At 41.3% G+C, this 20786-nt stretch overlaps 1 protein-coding gene across 9 annotated transcripts in view; it reads right to left on the reverse strand.

The window, feature by feature from the left end:
- Positions 1-20786, reverse strand: part of PPFIBP1 (PPFIB scaffold protein 1) — a 174919-nt gene that overhangs the window by 44371 nt on the left and 109762 nt on the right. For all 9 annotated transcript variants that reach the window (XM_077774553.1, XM_077774549.1, XM_077774555.1 and 6 more), the window contains exons 4-8: positions 17709-17807; positions 14387-14592; positions 3583-3669; positions 2135-2248; positions 1096-1227 (exon numbers count right to left, since the gene is read on the reverse strand). In XM_077774553.1, coding sequence (XP_077630679.1) covers positions 1096-1227; positions 2135-2248; positions 3583-3669; positions 14387-14592; positions 17709-17772 — 603 coding nt within the window. In that variant the 5' untranslated portion in view covers positions 17773-17807. The remainder of the gene's footprint in view (positions 1-1095; positions 1228-2134; positions 2249-3582; positions 3670-14386; positions 14593-17708; positions 17808-20786) is intronic.

Genomic DNA, 20786 nt, shown 5'->3' on the forward strand with positions numbered 1-20786 from the left:
CAAGGGATACAGGAGTGCTGATGCATAGGGGCACATGTCCCCCAGTGTTCATAGCAGCACTCTCAACAATAGCCAAAACATGGAAAGACCCTAAGTGTCCATCAACTGATGAATGGATCAAGAAGATGTGGTATATTTATACAATGGACTACATGGCAATGAGAAAGAATGAAATCTGGCCATTTGTAGCAACGTGGATGGAACTTGAGAGTGTTATGCTGAGTGAAATAAGTCAGGCAGAGAAGGACAGATACCGTATGTTTGCACATATAGGTGAGTTAGGAGGAACTTAACAGACGACGAAGCGGGAGAAGAAGGGGAAAAATAGTTGCGGAGAGGGAGGGAGGCAAACCATGAGAGAGTCTTGAATGCTGAGAACAAACTGAGGGCTGATGGGGGTGGGAGAGAGGGGAAGGGGGGTGATGGGCATGGAGGAGGGCACTTGTGGGGATGAGCACTGGGTGTTATATGGTAACCAATTTGACAATAAACTATTAAAGAAAAAAAATAATAGGTTTTAGGGGCACCTGGATGGCTCAGTCAGTTAAGCGTCTGACTTCAACTCCGGTCATGATCTCACGGGTTTGTGAGTTCGAGCCCCAAATTGGGCTCTGGGCTGACCACTCAGAGCCTGGAGCCTGCTTCAGATTCTGTGTCTCCCTCTCTCTGCCATCCCCCACTTGTGTGCTCTCTCTCTCTCTCAGAAATAATAAATGAATAAACTTTAAAAAATAATAGCTTTTAAATAGCTTCATTATTTCCACAATGAAGAAAACCACTATGGATGGACAGAGGATGGACAGACTATTAGACAGAAGCTCCAAATGTCATAAAGTCAAAAGTATTTCTAAAGACTAATAAAAGGATTATTATTTAATATCAAAACTCTCACAATAAATATTGCCATTTAGCAATTAGTAATAAAAAGTCAATGTACTTCAAGTTTATTCTTAAAGGAAGTATGGAAGAGTGAGAGCACATAGTAATTAACGCCCCCCTCCCCCTACAAGGAATTTCCTCTTGCTCTAGAGGTATGTGTGGAGATACACACACACATATGTATACCTATCTGTATAGAGAGAGGGTGTCCCTTACCTCTGTGTCTCTGAACCTGTCTTCATAGTCCAATCTGTCCTTCTCTACAGCCGTCAGTTTTAGCTTCAGGTTAGAGATTTCCGCCATCAGATCCAACTTCTGAGTCTCTAAGGACGTCCTACTCAGAAGCTCCTATGAGGATTTAAGAGATACGTTCAAAAGCGGTGATATTATCAACAGCCACATAGGGATGGGTCTCTGAACTGCAAAGCAGTTAACTATCAAGTTGGGAGACGTTAATTATTGAATAGCTAACATTTGAAAAAATTATTTGCTTTAGTTAGCTTTCATTGAGCAGATGAACACATGCCTGTTACTGGGGAGACATACATTACACAGATACATCTATATATATATAAGCCTTAAATGCTGCTGAGCCTGATGGTGACACTGATGATGACATGTTTGCTAAGTGGCAGGCACTGTTCTCCCATGTTTTAGTTGGCTCGATCCTCAAAACAACCTTATAAAGTAAAAGCTCCTCAGGAGAACTCCTGAATTAGGCTCATTCAACAAATAAGGAAGGTGAGGAACAGAGAGATTAAGAACTCTGCAAGGAAACGGCAGAGAGAGGACTCAAACCAAACAGTCTCCTTCCAGGTGGTCAGAGTGTACCCTATACATATTATAGGTCTTCTCAAATATGAACACTGTGTGTGTGTGTATGTGTGTGTGCGCGCGCATGTGTACTCATACAAGTTAGGTTTGGTTTTTTTTTGCGTTTTTTTGTTTTGTTTTTTCAGTTAAAGTCATGGTACTTACCTTTCCTCTTAATCACACACTCTATGCTCCCGTGTCGGTGTTAGGAAACCATATAAAAGCATAAAGAACATTAAAATTATCTCAATCCTATCAGTGTTTTATTCCAGATTCTAATTACATGAAGTTTTAAGACCCTGCTACTCTAAGTTTTTGCTTAAAATACGCAGTCTGAGTCATGAGATTTACTGCTGCATCAGAGAGAACACAGCACGTAAATGTAGCATTTCAAAGAGCTGAGCAAGACAACCGCATCTTGGTGCCAGCTTCTGTACGTTACCTGCTGCAGCATTTCCTCGGTGGCGTTCAGCTTCTCCCTGTGCTCTTCAAGACAAAACTCCAAATCTCGGATCTTCTCTCCCTGAGCCTCTACCTGGTCTGTTAACACACTAACCTGTATTTAGAGCAAAATACTACAATGGATTAGGAAGAATTTGGGCCCCACTGCAAACATTATGTCTCTAAATAGAACAAAAACTAGAATGGCATCACTACTCTTTTGGTTGTAAAGGAACCACCTGTGAATTTATAAGACAGCAGTCCTTCACACTCCTATTTAAGATGCTTGTTGATCTGAGGGCTCCATTTTTTAAGGAGGTTGGGGTGACTGGGAATGTGCAGTACCTTATATTTATAGGTTAAAATCATTTCAACCATTTTATGCAAGAGGGCATGTTAACAAATCATCTTTTTCGGGGGCATAGAGTGGGACTGGGAGATAGATTAAGAGAGACAATGGAGTTTGGGGTGCCTGGGTGGCTTAGTCGGTTAAGCGTCCGACTTTCGCTTAGGTCATGATCTCGTGGTTCGTGGGGTCGAGCCCCGCGTCGGGCTCTGTGCTGACTGCCAGCTCAGAGCCTGGAGCCTATTTCAGAGTCTGTATCTCCCTCTCTCTCTGACCCTCCCCTGCTCACACTGTCTCTCTCTCTCTCTCTCTCTCTCTCTCCTAGAAATAAATAAAAATATTAAAGAAAATAAAAATAAAAAGAGAGACAATGGAGTTAATGTGTGAAAGAGAAGGACTATTCAGGTCTGGTACTTCAAGAAGAATAAAGAAAAGGTTCCGGGGAACTCAGATTCCAAGAGATCGTTCATGATCATGTTATCTACACGTGTGTTCAACTCCAGGCTGTAACTCAAGACCCACAAAGAGACACTGGATTAGTCTCTTATCGTTAGTGGTTATTGAAACTCTGAGTCTGTCCCCAAAAATCACCAGCCTGGTAAATATACTGCAGATCATTTAGTTCAAATACCAAAATAAAAATATCTGTCAGGCATTTAAAACGTTACAAAGAAGAGAACTCAAATTTGGCTAATAACCAGACTCTACTACTCACTTTATGTTTTGTTTGACTCACAGTATCATTTTTGAAACTGAAAAATTATATATATTCGAATTGAGAAATATTCAGATTTATGAATATATATAGTTCATATAAAATTATAATTTCAGATCAAATAAGATGACAGATCTTATCAGAAAATCAGCTTAGATGACACTGTGCCTGTGGTCAGAGGAGCCAAGGCAGATTCTAGCTCACTCTAGACTAGGTAAGCAAACCCTGCTCTCCAGCAGTCCCCACCTCTCCCTGTGGCGTTCCGATGGCCTATGCACTTATTTCTTAAAGCAGTCTGGCTCCTGTAAGCATCTAAATACGCCATCCCAATTGAAAATGGTCTTTGTAAACCCATCGTGAAGAAGAACAGCATTTTAAAATCACTTGCCTGAAGAACGAGAGACTCTTTATCATTTTCTAAACGGGCCAGCCTTTCTTGATACACCTCTCCATTCCCAGGCAGGTGTCCGTTGGTCTGAAAAAATGAAAGTAACATGTGTAAGGCTTGAGTCTCTTTAAAGCTGAACTACTGTGGGCCAATAAAACTGCATGTGTTTTTAATCCAAGGAACCTGAGTGGAATTGGGCACAGCTGTTGCTGTCATTAATAGCAAATACGAGACTGTGACTTGGTTCATTTAGCTTAAAATACGTAAAACAGGCATGTCGGGTATTTAGGCATGTTATCACCAAACTAGACAACTTGTCATCAAGCAGAAAATCATGACCTAAGAGGGGCGGTGGTTCCTAATAGTCACTGGCAGGTGGATACACACCCAAGTCATGCAAAGCTTCACACATGTGTGACCAGGCACAAAACCCCCATTTCCCCCCAAATCCTCAGTCCCGGGACGCCCTTCTGTTCCTCCCCTCCCCCAAAGCTCCCAATCCAGGACCAAAAAGGCCTGCTTTACACGGGAGGCGGCGGAGCAGCTCACACCAGCTTCTCCCCTGCTACTCAGGTTCAAATCCACAGGGCTAGTCTTCCCTCTGTCTCTGAAGCCTTTCTCTCTTCCCCTGAGAGCTTTGCGGTCAGTCCACAGTGACTTTCCCTGGCAGCACTCACTAGCCATCCTCATGGGCAACTTCTCAGTTTCCATCCCGACTTCATTAACTTCCTGTGAGATGGCTTGATCCTACAATGATGCAAGCTCCTGAGCAGAGCCTGTAAATGCGGGTCACCCTGCATCTACCACACTTGGCCCAGGGCTCTGCTTACACTAGTGTTCACTTTCTTCCCCTCCCTCCGGCACCCGTGGGTGTTTGTTTTTTTTTTTTTTAATCAGATTCAGATGGTTATGCATGGTATAAATGCCAAAGGAAGTATAGATCGGGAAAGTAAGTCACATTTTTTTTTCTCAGCCATCACGTATATGAAAGTCACTAAAGAGACACATGAAAAGGCTCACAGAGAACAGACAACATAAAAATGGCATTTTGAAATATAGCACATGTGATATGTCCCTTGTTATCTTCTTTAAATGGTTCATAACCATATAATATGTAATCCCAATAGCATTTCTTGATTTCTAATTTAAATACAACAGAAGGAAAAGCCACCGGAGCTCAAATTGGTTGGATGGGCCATCCAGAGTTCAATCAAAAAAGCAAATAACTTCAGATTTAGAATCAGAGAAAATACGAACAACATCCTAACCACCCAGGACACGGCGGATGTGACATCTATTATTTTCCAGTATTAATTGGTACTATTATTCTACGTTTCCAAATAATGCAGTTTCCTGTATAAACTGTGGGAAAAACAAAAGCCATGTGTTGAGAACACACACACACACACACACACACACACACACTTTAATAAAAAAAGGAAATTTCAGGATGTTGCTTCTAAAAACTTAGAAGCACTGGATTTATTTCCCATGGGGCAACTAAAGAATCAGAAGCTAATTCAATAAGCCTGCAATGTGTATTTAGAATGGATAAAAATTTTTAACATCAGCTGCTGGACCACATACCTGCACAATTGCCGCAGTATAATTCTGTTCATATTGTAATCTGAGGTAGCCAGAATTAAATTACAAGTACTAGGAGGAGTCAGATGGAGCAGCCTGGAAGACCTCCAACCCTGCGGACTACCATGAAAGTGAAATTTATAGAACTTTTTTTTTTTAGTGTTTATTTATTTTGAGTGAAAGAGCATATGCGTGTGTGCATGCACGTGAGCAGAGGAGGGGCAGAGAGAGGGGAAGAGAGAGAGAATCTCCAGCAGGCTTGACACTGTCAGTGAAAGCCCAACACAGGGCTCAATCTCATGAAGCCTAAGATCATGATCCAAGATGAAATCAAGAGTCAGATGCTTAACTGACTGAGCCACCCAGGAGCCCCAAAATGTATGTAACTTCTTGAGGACAGTTTCTTGGAAAAGAGCCAGGATGTATATAATACATGTTCTCAATTGAAGGAACTGCTGTGACTGGCCTTGTAGAGCTTTAAATTCCTCATTCGAATTATGAACACTAGCAGGCATCTGATTTTAAAGCCCCACACAAGCAAGTTTTATAAACTGATACATTTCAGTAGATAGAAAAAAAAAAAAGATTTCTGTTCAATGAGGATAAAAAGCAAAAGTCATTATTTCTTCTGACTGAAGGAAATTATAGAAAGATTAGAAATGTTTCTATAGCAAGTCCTACAAATGTTTCGTGAAGCTACTGCATATGATATGGAAAAGAGATGTTCTAAAATCAGTTATCACAAAATTATGTTAAAATCACAATACTAGGGGCACCTGGGTGGCTCAGGTGGTTAAGCGACTCTTGATTTGGACCCAGGTCTTGATCTCCCAGTTTGTGAGATAGAGTCCGGCGTCAGGCTCTGCACTGGCAGCGTGGAGCCTGCTTGGGATTCTCTTTCCCTCTCTGTCTCTCCCCCACTCCTCCCTTCTTCCCTCCCTCTCTCTCTCAAAATAAATAAATTTAAAAAAATTAAATTACTAACAATTGAGTCACAATGAGTACACTCACACTTCTCCAGACTACTGATATTTGAGTGCTCATAATGCTTTAGTAATATTAAAAAAAAAAAAAACACTAAAAGTCACTATAGCAAAATAAAGCAAAAGTTAAGAGCCACCAATGGAGTAGTTGCATACTTTTAAAGTCATGTGTTGACCTATTCAAGTAGGTAAAGGTCTACTCTATTCACACATTTATTTATATTGCTCCCAACTTTGTTATCTTTGCCTTAAAAATGTTAGAGGGGTAAATTCCATTGGGCAAATACCCTACCACCTCTATTTTTCCTCCAACTCTCATGCTCTGCCTACCACACCACTCAACCAAACATGGCATGCTCTCTCACACACTAATTCTATTCCTTCTGCATGGACAGCATTTCCCACCCTTTCCTCATCTTTCCTCATTCTTGAAAGTCCAGTTCAATTAGAGCTTGGTCTGTCAAGTCTTCCTCGAATGATCTGTTCATTCATGTGCCAGGTACGCATCTGGGTGAACCCTCGTCACAGCAGGCGTCACGCTGAATGGACGAGGTTAGACTTGGCTACACATATGTCCCTCTCTTCCAACAAACTGCATTCTCTGTGAGTACGTTTGTCTTTGCATCTGACACACAGTGAGGATGGACCAAATGACTGCTGAATGAACAATTCGGAGCATTTGATAAACATCAGATGAATGAAAGATGAATGAACGCTTGGTTTTAACTTGGCCTTCTTACATCTCAGCAAGACTTTCATTCAGGTTTCCCCTACAACCCGGTATGTCCTCCATGGTCAAGTCAGCACTGTCTCTTCCTACCATGTTTAGGATGTGTTCCCAAAGCCTTTTTACTGGACTGTAATTGAGACTGTCCTAAATGAACACCAGTACGTAAGGTCTTCTCCAAAGCATAATATATACTGCCTCCAACATCTCAGGGAAACGGAGTCTTAACTCCTTCTAAAAGCTCATTATTCCAAATATACTTTGGAACCTTAATTTCCTGCTTCCCTGAGACTTACAGTGATCACCTCTATCCTTACCGTTCTCAACTCCTTCCTCTTAATGAACTTTCTTCCGTTCTCCTTCTCCAACATCTACCCTCAGGCTTTGTGTTCACCACTCTACTCATCCCCATTCCTTTCTGCCTCTACAAATCCCTCTTTCAAAGAAAGTTCCTGCCCACTCCTCCTTACGTTGTACCATATTCTCTTCTCCCCCCTCCACAGGCCTCCCTTCTGTGTTTTGTCTTGCCCTTCACAATTCAGCATTTCATCATATTCTGCCATGGAGAGTTTATGAGTGATTTTATGAGAGCTGGTCACGTATTCTTCCTAACAATCCCTCAGTGCAAAACTGTCTTACATTTCTTTTGATTCTCCCAAGATTCTTATAAAATCGTGAACACGTGGGGCACCTGGGTGGCTCAGTTGGTTAAGCATCTGACCTTGGCTCAGGTCATGGCCTTGCAGTTCATGAGTTTGAGCCCCACATCGGGCTCTGCACTGACAGCTCAGAGCCTGGAGCCTGCTTCAGATTCTGTGTGTGTCTCTCTCTCTGCCTCTCCCCTGCTCATGCTCTGTCTCTCTGTCTCAAAAAGTAAATAATAAGACATTAACATTTTTTTTAATAAAATCATGAGCATACAATTAAAAACATATTTAGTACAGACTCTTTTTGGGTCAATTTGGCCTCCAGAGCGTTGAACACCAGCCCAAATTACCTTACTCAAAATCCCAGAGATGCCTTCAAAATAACTCTTTCTACTTTAACTCATGATGCAACCCTTTACTGAGCACATTCGGTCCACCTGAAAGTTCAAGTCAAAATTGGCATCAACTTGGGGATTTCAATACCATAGCCACCTAGCACTGTGTGTGGAGGAGGCATGGGGCACTGGGGAGGGACGGGCAGGGATCCAGCCTGACTGTAACAATGATACTTTAATTAAGGAACTCATGGTGTTTGCCAGATATTCTTGGCATGATGAGGGGAAAATGTCTAAAAAGTTCTACTCCTTATAGAATTACAGAATCCTAGAGTTAGCCAGAAACCATACCTAGGAATATGAATTGCCTGATTTCACATGGCAGGTGCTACAAATAACATTAGAGTCACAATATACCTCACCCATCACTGCCTAAATAGAAGCTCTTCTTTTTAATATTAATTTCCTTTTTGAAAACAGTTTATTTTGGGTGAGTGAGAAAGAGAGAGAGAGAGAGCATGAGTAGGGGAGGGGCAGAGAAAGAATCCCAAGCAGGCCCTGTGCTGTTGGCTAAGAGCCCGATATGAGGCTTGAACTCACGAACCAGGAGATCGTGACCTAAGCTAAAATCAAGAGTCTGATACTTAACTGACTGAGCCACCCAGGCACCCCTAATTTCCTTTTAATTATGAAATACACAATGAAGCATAAAGATACAATAAATGTTAGCATCTTGCCTCATGTGCCTCCCTTTCAAAAAATGTTTTATTATACAAAATTTTGAATATATATACAAGTAGAGACTAACATGATGAAACCTTATATTACCCATCACACAGTACCAACGGGTATTGTTTCCAAGTGGGCGGGAACATTTTGCCCATTATTTTTCTGAAAGCATCATGCTGAGTTTTCCTTTAATTTTCTTAGTTCTGTTGATTTGCAGTAGTCTACAGTCGTCTCCCCTTTCTCCCCAACCTTCATTTTGCTTTGTTCTTCTTTCCCAAGCTCTGTTGTCCCATCTAAATCCAAAATCAACACACAAGCAGTGATTTGCCACAATTACAGTTACTTACGTTGTAGCACAGAATTCATTTTGTATAGAACATTCCCAAAACACAATGGTGAGTGGCTAAATTAAAATGGGGCAAAGAAAATTGGCTCGATTTTATAAGCATGACAAATGTTAAGAAAGAGTCAGACTAGGACTATAACATACACAGGCTATTCACTGAAGTCCATATACTTACTTTTAAAATTAGTTTTAAAAACTGCCATCCAGTTTTTGATTTCATGATTACATTTTTAAAAATTCAGTATCTAAGAGCGCCTGGGTGGCTCAGTCAGTTGAGCATCAACTTCAGCGCAGGTCACGATCTCACAGTTCATGGATCTGAGCTCTGCGTCAGGCTCTGTGGCGTCAGTACAAAGCCTGAAGCCTGCTTCGGATCCTCTGCCCCTCCCTCCCTCTATCTCTCCCTCAAAAATAAGCATTTAAAAAAAAATCAGTAAGAAAAAGGAAGGCGCAGCCCACTAAAGCTCTTTTAATGAAATGTTATCTCTAGCTACCAAAGGAAATATCTCACAAGAGAGCCTCTTGGGTCCTAACCAGCATTACATCTCTCCCACTGCATGCAGACACTCCTTACCCGCTCTCTACTGGCCACTGTGTTAGGAGGAGAGCTTGAGAAAGACTTAAAAGCCATGAACATCACAGTCACATGTCACTGGGGCGCGACAGCACCAGAAGGCATCTCAAACGCTGCTGTCCACAGAATCAAAGCATGCGGTATGACCAAAATTGGAAGCCACGCCGCCGGGCTGCAGGACTCTGCTCCCCTTTCCTCTCACCAAGTATGATGGAATTAGGGGGGTGAGGCTTTCTCCTTGCGCTGTAAATAACCACCTCGGGGCAATACCACTGCCACTCGGGGCCACTGGAGCATCCCTTCTGGTTGGCTGGTGTCCCTATTACTATCTATCGTTGTTCTGACTCAGTCAGTCTTGAAACACTCCATCTATTTTTCCCTCCGAAATTTCTATCGCGGCTCTAAAAAGGAAACATGATGCCAGGGCAACAGGGACAGCCTCTTCAGGAAGCCCTCTATTCCAAGCTCTCATCTCTCTTCAAAAAGAAAACCAAGGGGAGAAATCAATCTCATCTACACATCATCACACCCAAAAAGCCCACTCGTGACCCTCTCGCAGGAAAGACATCAGGGCATTCAATGTTGTCAGAAAGTTCATCACAGACAGAAGCTCAGAATAAGCCTGAATATACTCTGTACCCTCCAAGACTGCAGATGTGGTCAAAAATCAGACTACGGCTTTTACTTCTGGGTTTTAATGTTCTTGGTGCTTGTCTTCCAGAGACAGGAAACATCTTCTTAACTAAACAGCCAACTGGAACAAAAACAAGTGTGCTGGGGTGAGAAGAATCGCAGCGGTAGGCCAGCTTCTAAGACTCACTACTCCACAGACGGAGCTACAGCTCAAATACTTGCAAGAACAGCAGATGCCAAGTGCTTTCATCCGCCGGTCTCATTGGAAATTTCTTGAGGGAGCCTCCCTTGAAGTATCTGGGTATCTTGTCGCCAAAATATCAAGTGCCAAGATACAGTGGCAAGCCCATTATACAGCTAATGCGTGCACAGCTCCTTATTTGTGCATCCACGGCCAGCACAGGGTGAGCGAGACCAGTTTCTTTAGTGTCTCCTGAAAGATTCTTTGTGACACCTCACTTGAGTAGGGAAGACGGGCCCTGGGCCTTCCTCACTTTACCTTCACGTACACCACTATGTTCTCCGAGTTCTACAGCAGGGAGAGGGTCTAGGTTGAGACTACATTATCCAGGTCCCAGGAACATGACAAAGCCCTCTGAGTTATAGAAGGATGCAGAACAGAAGACGAAGCCCTAGAAGCTAAGGCCCAGCTCCTATTCTAGTAGCTTACAACATTCACACGCTCCCAGTATTCATTCCTGTATTTAATATTTGCTGAAAGCCAGCTATGTGACGGGGTGCAGATACAGCAAGAGAATCTTCTACTTTGAGAAGGCTAACACAAGATCAAGAAAAAATACCATCCCTATTTTTCTTGCCACTTACTCTTTTTACTCACTTTCATGGAAGAACAGATAAACCCCTTTCCATTCAATCCTGACTAACACCGGTAGCCAGGGATTTCATTCAAAGTGCATCTCGCGCTTATCACACTGCACTGGTTTCCCTCAAGAATTCTGCTGACTTGGTCCACGTGTTCTCCTGTGCCTGTGGACATTTTTCAAAGCAGTTTACCAGGAGCCTGGTACCAGAGGGGGAAGGGCAGCTTGAACTTTAGCTAGGATGTCTCCATGACATGCTGCATAACTCAGAGAATTGGGACCACCTACGGAACACAATCTGAAGATGTGCCTTGTTTGCCAAGACTTGAAAAAAAAAAACATTCCCCGGAAGCACACATGAAAGGAGAAGCTGGAGAGAGAGCAGCGGGGGACCCGAGGGTGGCGGCAGTGCAGAGGGTCATGGGGCTGAGCGTCAGGGACCTGCGGGGGAAGAGCCAGCAGCCCTGGACAGAGGACGCCCCACATCTGACCCCTTTAAACAATGAGTGCTTTTATTTACTTCCTTAAAATTTTTTTTAAAGTTTATTTTGAGACAGACAGAAACAGAGTGGGGGAAGAGCAGAGAGAGAAAGAGAGACAGAGAGGGAGGGAGGGAATCCCAAGCAGGCTCTGCACTACCGCCAGCACAGAGCCCAATGTGGGGCTTGAAACTCACAAAACTATGAGATCAGGACCTGAGTCAAAACCAAGAGTCAGAGCCTTAAAGGACTGAGCCACCCAGGTAACCCCATGAGTGTTTTTATTTTTATGAAACTGGTTATAAAAAAAATTTTTAAGATATACTCAGAATTAATATTACCTATATTTTAAGTGTAGGATTAAGACAGAAACATATTGCGGTGATTTCTCAGGTCAGAAGCCAGTGCAGCACACTCTACCCTACTTATCTCATGGACCACGATGCCTGATTTGGAGTTATGCCATCCACATTTTCACTTGCATTGTCGAAAACTATATTTTTGTAATTTCTGCTGATTTTGACATTGCCTCATATTAAAACTGCCAAATAACCGGACACTTTTGGGATTGCATCACCTGATCAAGGTCACGGTCCTCAACTCTGTCTACTGGAGAAAGCACTGTAAGAATTTTCTCGGCAACTCACTGAGTTAGACCTAAAGTAAACAGAAACTAATTGCTTGACTCCAACAGTTTGACATATTTTTTCTATTTGCCCTCTTAAACTTGGAGCTTGATAAAGCATGTAATTCTCCATCGATATTTGTATTAACATGATAATATTTCACAATCAAAACAGAAAAAATTCTACCTCAGTAATTGAACAAACACGGCATATTTAATAGATTTTTTTTTTTTTAACCACAGAAGAGGAACTTCTGAGTCTTAAAAGAAACTTGTCCATATTTAGCAGGCTACAGCTATAACTACCTTATTGAAACAAATTCATTCCTATGGATTTAATATCCCTTCATCAGTAACAAACTACTAGTGTTCCAATTTTCTTTTCTCTTATCCAGCTTCTGATCATATGAAACAATTAAACAGGCTGCAGAAATTCGCAGAGCAAGAATAACCAGCATCCTGTAGGAAACCCGGGGACCCCCTGGCCCAAAGTTTAATTAGAACTGCGAATGCCCGGTTGCACTAATGAGAAGATTAGTATCAGTCTTAAGTACGTGGACTCCCAAGTTGGCTATCATTAAACCTAAATGAAATCTCAATTACGTGACCAGTAATAAGTTCTTCTAAAATACTGTGGAAGCTTCTCCACAGTCTGAGAGATGTCTGCACTCCTGTCAAAAAGAGTGAACTATGGGGGCTCCTGGGTGGTTCCATCAGTTAAGGGTCTGACTTTGGCTCAGGTCATGATCTCGCCATTTGTGGGTTTGAGCCCCACATCAGGCTCTGTGCTGACAGCTCAGAGCCTGGAGCCTGCTTCAGAATCTGCCTCCCTCCCTCCCTCTCTGTCTTTCTCTCTCTCTGTCTCTCTCTCTCCTCGCCCTCCAAAAAAAAAAAAGTAAATTAAGTATGAGTAATGTGTAACCTAACTCCCTTAGTAATTGGAGCCAACTGTCTCTTGCCCTCTTTGCAAAGGGACCCCGCTGTGTTCCCTCTACTCCAGACAATCTACTCAGCAGTATTACCTTTTTTGACTAATCATCCGCCAGGTTCACTGAGAAGCACTCATCACACATTAGCTCACGAGACTCACAATCCTACGTGGCAGAAACTATCATCTCCATTTTACAAATGAGGAAACTGAAACAACCAGCTTAAAAACTTTTCCCCAAAGCCTACAAGCTTCTAAGGGTCAGAGCCAAATCAAAATTCAGGTCTGCGTCTCCAGCACCTGCATCTATAACACCCTCAATGTTATCACCCTACTAGTGGTTCTATTTTTGGGTGCAGCACAATACACACGCAAAATTTATCATTTTTACCATTTTTAAGTGTATTGCCTACAGTTATGGTGGAATTACCTAGAAAATGGACACCTTTTCTGTCTTCTCCTTTGAGTATTTTTAGCAGCATTCTTTAGATTTTATTTGTTCAACACATATGAACACCACGGTATTTACCATTGTATTCAAGGAAAAGGCACATCAGCTGCACCACCAACTTTTGAGACCGATGCCTAGAAAGAGTCCTCATTGTTGAAATGAATGAGAACACCATTTAAAACCCAATCCTAGAGTTTTAACTGGAGCGCTGGAACTGACATGATCACCTCGCACCACTAGATGGCACTTCACCTCAAATACTGCTACCACCTCTGCTGCTTTGAAGGCGGCTATGCACCTATTCCTATTTAGAACTGCTACTGGGTCCTTTAACAGTGAACTTCCCAACAACACTGAGAAAGCATCTATTATGTGCAAGGTTCTTTCCCTTACAGGACTATTTGTTTTAGGCCACAGGGTGTCATCCAAGCAAAATGTGAAAGCTAGCCCACATTTATGGGCAAAATCAGGAGGTGACCTCCTGGAACCCGTGAAATGTACACCAACAGCACTTTTTAAAAAATATCCTTAAAATGAATTGGGATCCAGGGGCACCTGGGTGGCTCAGTTGGTTAAGCGTCTGACTTCGGCTCAGGTCATGATCTTGCAGTTCGTGGGCTCGAGCCCCGCGTCGGGCTCTGTGCTGACAGCTCAGAGCCTGGAGGCTGTTTCAGATTCTGTGTGTCCTTCTCTAACCCTCCCCTGCTCACACATTTTCTCTCTCTCTCTCTCTCTCTCTCTCTCTCTCTCTCCTCTCTCTCAGAAATAAATAAAAAGAACTTTTAAAAAAAAGAATTGGGATCCATTAAGGGATAAAATCATGGCAAGCCTGTTGCCCTATACTTTTTTTTTTCTTGTTCTAATCCACTATTCTATGTTCTACATTGTGAAATAAGCAACAAAAGATTCACAGCATGGGATCTGTAACGTGCAGACACCTACCATTTGATTCTGAAGCCATTCAATGAGCGTTTCTGCGGTGGAATCTGGGACCTGGCATCTCAAGCCTTCCTTCTCATCTGTGTCCATCATCTCCAACAACCCGCGCAGGTCTTCAACAAGGTGCAGAGCCCGCAGGCTTCCCATGAACGGGGAGGTGGGAGACTGGCAATCAAAGATTCCATTGGAATATTCCAAGGCCTTAGAACCTAGGTTAAAAAAAAAAAAAAATCACAGAGAGCAACAGCATTTATATTAGATAATATACCAAAGCTCTGGGTGGCAGGAAAAAGAAAATAATTCAGTCATGCAAATCTTTCCAAGTCATAAATACTTGATACAAAAATAAAATCCATATAATTGGTGGTAAATATCAATCATCAAATACCTGATAGGGAGGTCAATCATAAAGTATGGTAAGAATGTGCTGGGCTTTGGTGAAGGATGTGCTAACCTCGTGGAAATAAGGTACGTTATGCTAAGAAGGTAGTAGGCCAGTTTGGATACAGCTGAAAATATAAATGTTAAGTACCATAAAGTCTTGAAGTTCCCTGCAAAGAAGTTGCACATTGAGGTGGAAACTGCATAGCATAATGTCAATGGTAACAGGGCCAATTCCCAGCTAATTTACCAAAATTTAAACTGTGGAGAAGTTCAATGAATTATATATAAACACATATATATGTACACATTTGGGTATATATGCATGAGCATGTGTGTAAACATTTTCTCCCATGATTGTGTTTGCGGCCTAGCATCAAATGCTCTTGCAAATATCAGCTTAAAAAAATAGTTGTACAGCCATTTTTGTTTTATTAACTATAAGATAAAGCATTCTACTACTTAAAAACCATATAACTAATGCACAACCCATTCTGAAAACATGCATATATATTCCTCTTCATTTCTTTGACCTTTATTTCCTGGTCTATCAATTATACATAGTAGCTTTATATTTAAGTATCAATAATTATTATATTTAGACCACCACTATATCGACCTGAAGGTCTGCTAATTGGAAAAAAAACTGTGAACAAATGTGTAAATTCTCGCCCCAGTTGGCTATACAACTTGATCAATTCCAATGGTATAGAAAGGAACTTCCTTTCAGTTAGTCCATTCCACCAACGTTGCTTAATACTGGACCAAATGATTTGGACCAAAAGCTCCTGAACCATAATAATGGTAACAATTGATATGCTAGGCCCAATGCGAAATGCTTCACATCACCCTCTGAATCATCCCCGCAGGAACCATGTAAGGCTGAGAGGAGAATCCAGAAAAATATAAACTGCGGAGAGTCTGTCAGGGAAAGGGAGGAACAGAAGAGCATTAAAAACAATAAGCATTAGGGTCACCTGAAATATTATTAAAAACGGATGTGCCCACACTACCCCTCCATTCTATTAAGTCTCCATCACAAAACAGGTGGGGGAGAGATGCATATTTAGAAAAACTCCTCAAATATTTGTAGTCCTGTCTCCCCCCTCCCTCCTATGTGAGGAGCAGACCTACTGATGTTATTTAAGAACATAAAGCCAAGTCCTACCCACAAAGCTACTTGACAGACTCAGTGTGAGGTAGGACCTAGGAAATGTGATTTTCTTAGGAATTCTACTATTGGCCCTCAAGCCCTGCCAGGGCTAAGGTACAAACACATTCGTCTAGTGGAGTATATAAAATACAAACCCTCAACTACTGTCCCAGAAATACCACTTCTCTTGACTCAGGTTCTACTAAGAGTGTAAAGTTATAACCTCTGGTAACAGCCTACAATTGGTTCTGGTTGTATTTTCTGAAATTGTGACAGAGAAGGACACCTGACAGTCCTTCAACTGTTTGACAGTATATATCATGCCCTGAGCAAGAATATACTTTTCTAGGTTAAAATTAACCAGTTCCTTCGTTACCAAAAGTGGCTGTGAAACTCTACTTTCATGGTCACCTCCTCCTCTAGGTAAGTTTTACCAATAATCTCTTTGAAATTGATATTCCAAGCACTGAATACAGTACTCAAGATGTGGTCTAATCTACAAAGGAGGTCAACATGAAATCTGGTCTCTGGGATACACAAGCATAACAAAGGAAGAGAAAACCCAATGACAAGGAAAACACCTTTCGTTTCTCTGAACCACTAACAGAGTAAGGTCAAATTTTTGACCAGAAAAGTAAGCAACAGGAGCCAAGACAGCTCGAATTCAGGAGGAGTAAAAGCCAAACACCATCTTGACCCCGACCATAAGGTGGATGACCTACCCACTCGCCCATTCAACCCTCTCTTCATTATGCTAGGTTCCTAAATACATAAAATTGCTTCTCCTGTTTTAAAAAAAGTACCTCTCCTGTGACAAAATACAAAATGTGACATGAGACTTTAGACAGCCACTACCCCTGGGAGACCACGAGGGCCTGAAAGGGTTCACCTGCTGGTCATGATGAGAAAACAAGGAGGTGATGGCCTACACTGTTTTTGCTCCATCTCCATAATAGAGACTTGCTGAACGTTCTTAACAAGGGAGTAATACAACCAGATCTGTGTTTCACAGAAGGGAAATTCTGGTGGTCCAGGGAATGATGGACTAGAGCGGGAAAGCAAGAACCTCAAGAACATCAAGCGTGAGGGTTACTTGGACTCAACAAGTGGTAAGCACAGACAGGACGGTTTTAGAGATGATAAAAGGGAATGGTAGAAAGGAATAGAATGGATAGAACTTGACTAAATAAAAATGGTGAGGGACAAAGGTCTAGAATGACTTAAATTTCTATTTAGAAAACTGTGTGCATGGAAGGTTATGAAATTAGACAAGATAAAGACTACTAGAATGGCTTCTGAGGAAAGATAAGGAGCTCAAAGCTGTCCATGATGACACGGATATGCATATAGGCTATTTCAAAGGAGAACCTGATTGGCAGTTAGAGACAGAGATCTGAAGTTTAGGGGAGAATTGAGAAAGGAAATAGAAAGTGAGAGTCATTGGTGGGAAAGTGATCAGGGAACAGATCAGAACACCCGTGGATACAGAGTAGAGCAGTATCCTCCAAAGGGTGGTCCTCAGACTACCTGCATCGAAATCTCATGAGATGCTGTTTCTTTATCCTTGAATCAGAAACCTAGGATGGAAATGGGATTTGACATTTTAAAATAAAATTTGAGAATAATACTGGTATAAAATGGAGAAGAGGGACCGAGATGCAACTACAGGAAATCTAAAGGCAGCCAATACATGAAAACAAAAAAGTGGAAAGGTAATAAATGCACTGTAATGAAAAAGCCAGGAGCACAGAGTTGATGTGGTGATGTCACCTTTCAGAGGACGCAGATTACCTGCTATAATCCCGTCCATCTGCTCCAGCGCCGCAGCCAGCATGTCACTTGCGTCACTCATCATACTGTTATCTGTCAAGGGCAAATTCCAACCTAGAACTGAAAAAGCAATGATGTTGCCATTACATCTTTTTGACACGTGCTTCCTGGCAGGTATGGTAACTCAACTTCAAACTGTAACCCCACCTAGATGTCAAATATGGAGAGAGCTTCTGAAGTGGCACAGCTGAATTACCTGGCTTGCTTAACACGCTGTGGCCCACTGTCCACCGTACTGCAAGAGGGCAGGCTCGATCAGTTAATAAAATACGTTTCAGTTCTTGCACTCAAGGTGTTTAACAGCCAGTAGAAAGGTTTTCATGCTTACTCTACAGAGCTCTAAGTCTCCATGAAGAGCATCAAAGATACTGATGGAAACTTCCTGAAGGGCCATTAGCAATGCTCAGGAGACAAGTTTTTTTCTCCCTGCACCAGCACCACACAATTTCTGCTATTAAAATTTTGGCTTCCCCCCGTCCCCCACATAAGGATTTACCATAGGACTTGCCTACGAAAAGAATTTACTAGCATATACACGAAACACACTTACACACACCTACTGGGATTTTTTAAATATAACAACAGCTACCACGCGCTGAGTGCCTACAGTGGTCCCTATACATTTAGTTAAATTATTCATAATCCTTAATCATGACACCAACCATATAAAATGGATAAGGCTGTCTCCATTAGGTGGACGATATCAAAGACGTTTGTTGATTTTTGCAATGCAAACACAGCCAATAGATAGCAAAGACCAGGTTTTAATCTAGGTCTGACTTGTAAAACACATTTAAAATTTTCTGTTTATCTGATCCTATCTGAAAAACAGGTGTATGCTAAAATTATGCCACAATCTTCTCATTCTTTTACCTGTGAAAAAATATAACTGAAATTATCTCAGCAAAAAATGCGGTTATTAACAAGAAAAAGTCAAGACTGTGATTTCCAATATTAATTAATGCATTTCAGATACTGGACGAAGCAACCATGTAAATTCTCCCCAAAAGCCTAAGTAAGGCCCTCGCTACTTTGTAGATACTGTGGGGTCACAAATATATGGAAAATAAAGGGTACACTGTTTAAAAGAAAACTTTGCCCACTGTTTCCAAGATCTCACCACTCTACCTTCCCAAACATTTACAGTTCAGATAAACAGCTTCTCAGATCAGCTCTCCACTCTGAATTCATTCTCATAAGATGTTGGGGGTGTTATATGGAAACTAACTTGACAATAAACTATTTAAGAAAAAGTAAAAAATAAAAATAAATAAATAAATGAAGCCATCTAGGCCTGGCTTTGTTCTACTCAGGGGGGAAAAAAAAAGTTGTAAAATATCACTACCATTTTATGTTGGAAAACCACAGCACAAAAATACCCAAGACATGTGTTTACAGTCACCCAGAAGTCAGGGGGTTAATAAGCAAGGTTATGAACTTAGGTAGTTCTCAAATTCTTCCATGCATAGTCCAGTGAAGTGAGAAGCAAATTTAATAATCACATTTCAGGATGAAAATTCAGGGTCAACTAAGAACATAAAAGTTTAAGCCCATGACCATGCAGTCCCTGAATGTCACATAATTAAGTGGCTTGCATTTCCTTTCATTTTAAAAGAGCACTTCAAAGAGCTCAAGATACCATGGTACATATAAAAATAACACAGAGAGACACATCAGGGTCAGCTCTAAGAATGGCTAATCAAACAAAGTGATGCTCATATTAGAAAACCTCTCACCACCTCATTAAATTAGAAAAATATTCATCTTTATTAGCAACTGCATTTGTGTAGAGCATGAACACTTTTTCTAAGTATGACGGGAGTTATGAATTGCTCCTCTATTCTGTTCGATGAGCCTTTCAAATGCTATCGCATGGAGGTATGAGAACCTAGACCATCATTTTCAAAGTGGTGAAGAACTATTTTTTTTTTAATCTCCAATCCTTTGTTTAATAAATGACAGTATAAAATTGCAATAAATACTTATAAATGCTTATTCTCAACCTCTATACTTAACATGTAGTAGCAGCCTGCATGAAATAGGATGGGTAAGAAAGTAAAACAGCTAATAAACATGTATATAATATTACAAAGGTGGGAGGTGCTAAAGGGGAAAAATGGAGTGGGAAAAATGGAAAGGTCTGCAGATTAAATAGGGTAGTCTGAGAGAATGATGGGCGCAAAGGACAAAGATGTCTTTAACAAATTAAAAGTAGTCATGTATAGGGGTGTCTGGGTGGCTCAGTCGGTTAAGTGTCTGACTTCAGCTCAGGCTCATGGGTTTCAAGTCCCACATCAGGCTCTGTGCTGACAGCTCAGAGCCCGGAGCCTGCTTTGGATTCTGTGTCTCCCTCTCTCTCTGCCCCTCCCCCATTCGCACTCTGTCTCTGTCTCTCAAAAATATATACACATTAAAAAAATTAAAAAGTAGTCATATATAGATGGTCTGGTTCAATGGTATTTAAAGTACAAAATTCCTACAAATCAATTAGAAAAAGGAAGTGAGGATGACATGAACAGATGTATAATAGAAAATACCTTCAGTTAATCAACAGGGAGAGGCTTAATGTCATTAATACAAGGAATTTCAGACAAACAACATGAAACCATTTTATACTCAGTCAGCTGGGGGAAAAAAAAATTGACACTGGCATGTGGACCCACAGAGTCTCTTACGGAATGGCAGTGGGAATGTGAAATGGCTTAACCACTTTGAATAACAGTTTGGCATTATCATGTACAATTAAACGCATTTATTTTCAATCTAACAATATTTACTCCAAAGTACATAATCATGAGCATACACAAACATTCATGGGACTCTTCACAAGGACGAAAATGTGGACACAAATCAAACGTCCAATACAAGAGAAGATGAATAATCTATGAATCTAGAAATAGATTCAACATAATTACACAAAAAGAAAGGAGGGAATGGTAACCTGAAATTCAAGATGGTGGACAACTCAAGTCAGGCATATTGGGCAATAGGCGGGATAGAGTAGGAAGAGTTACGTAGATAAATAAAGGTTACTGTCAA

The sequence above is a fragment of the Crocuta crocuta genome, unplaced genomic scaffold (assembly GCF_008692635.1).
Source record: "Crocuta crocuta isolate KB4526 unplaced genomic scaffold, BGI_CrCroc_1.0 scaffold176, whole genome shotgun sequence".
NCBI lineage: Eukaryota > Metazoa > Chordata > Mammalia > Carnivora > Hyaenidae > Crocuta > Crocuta crocuta.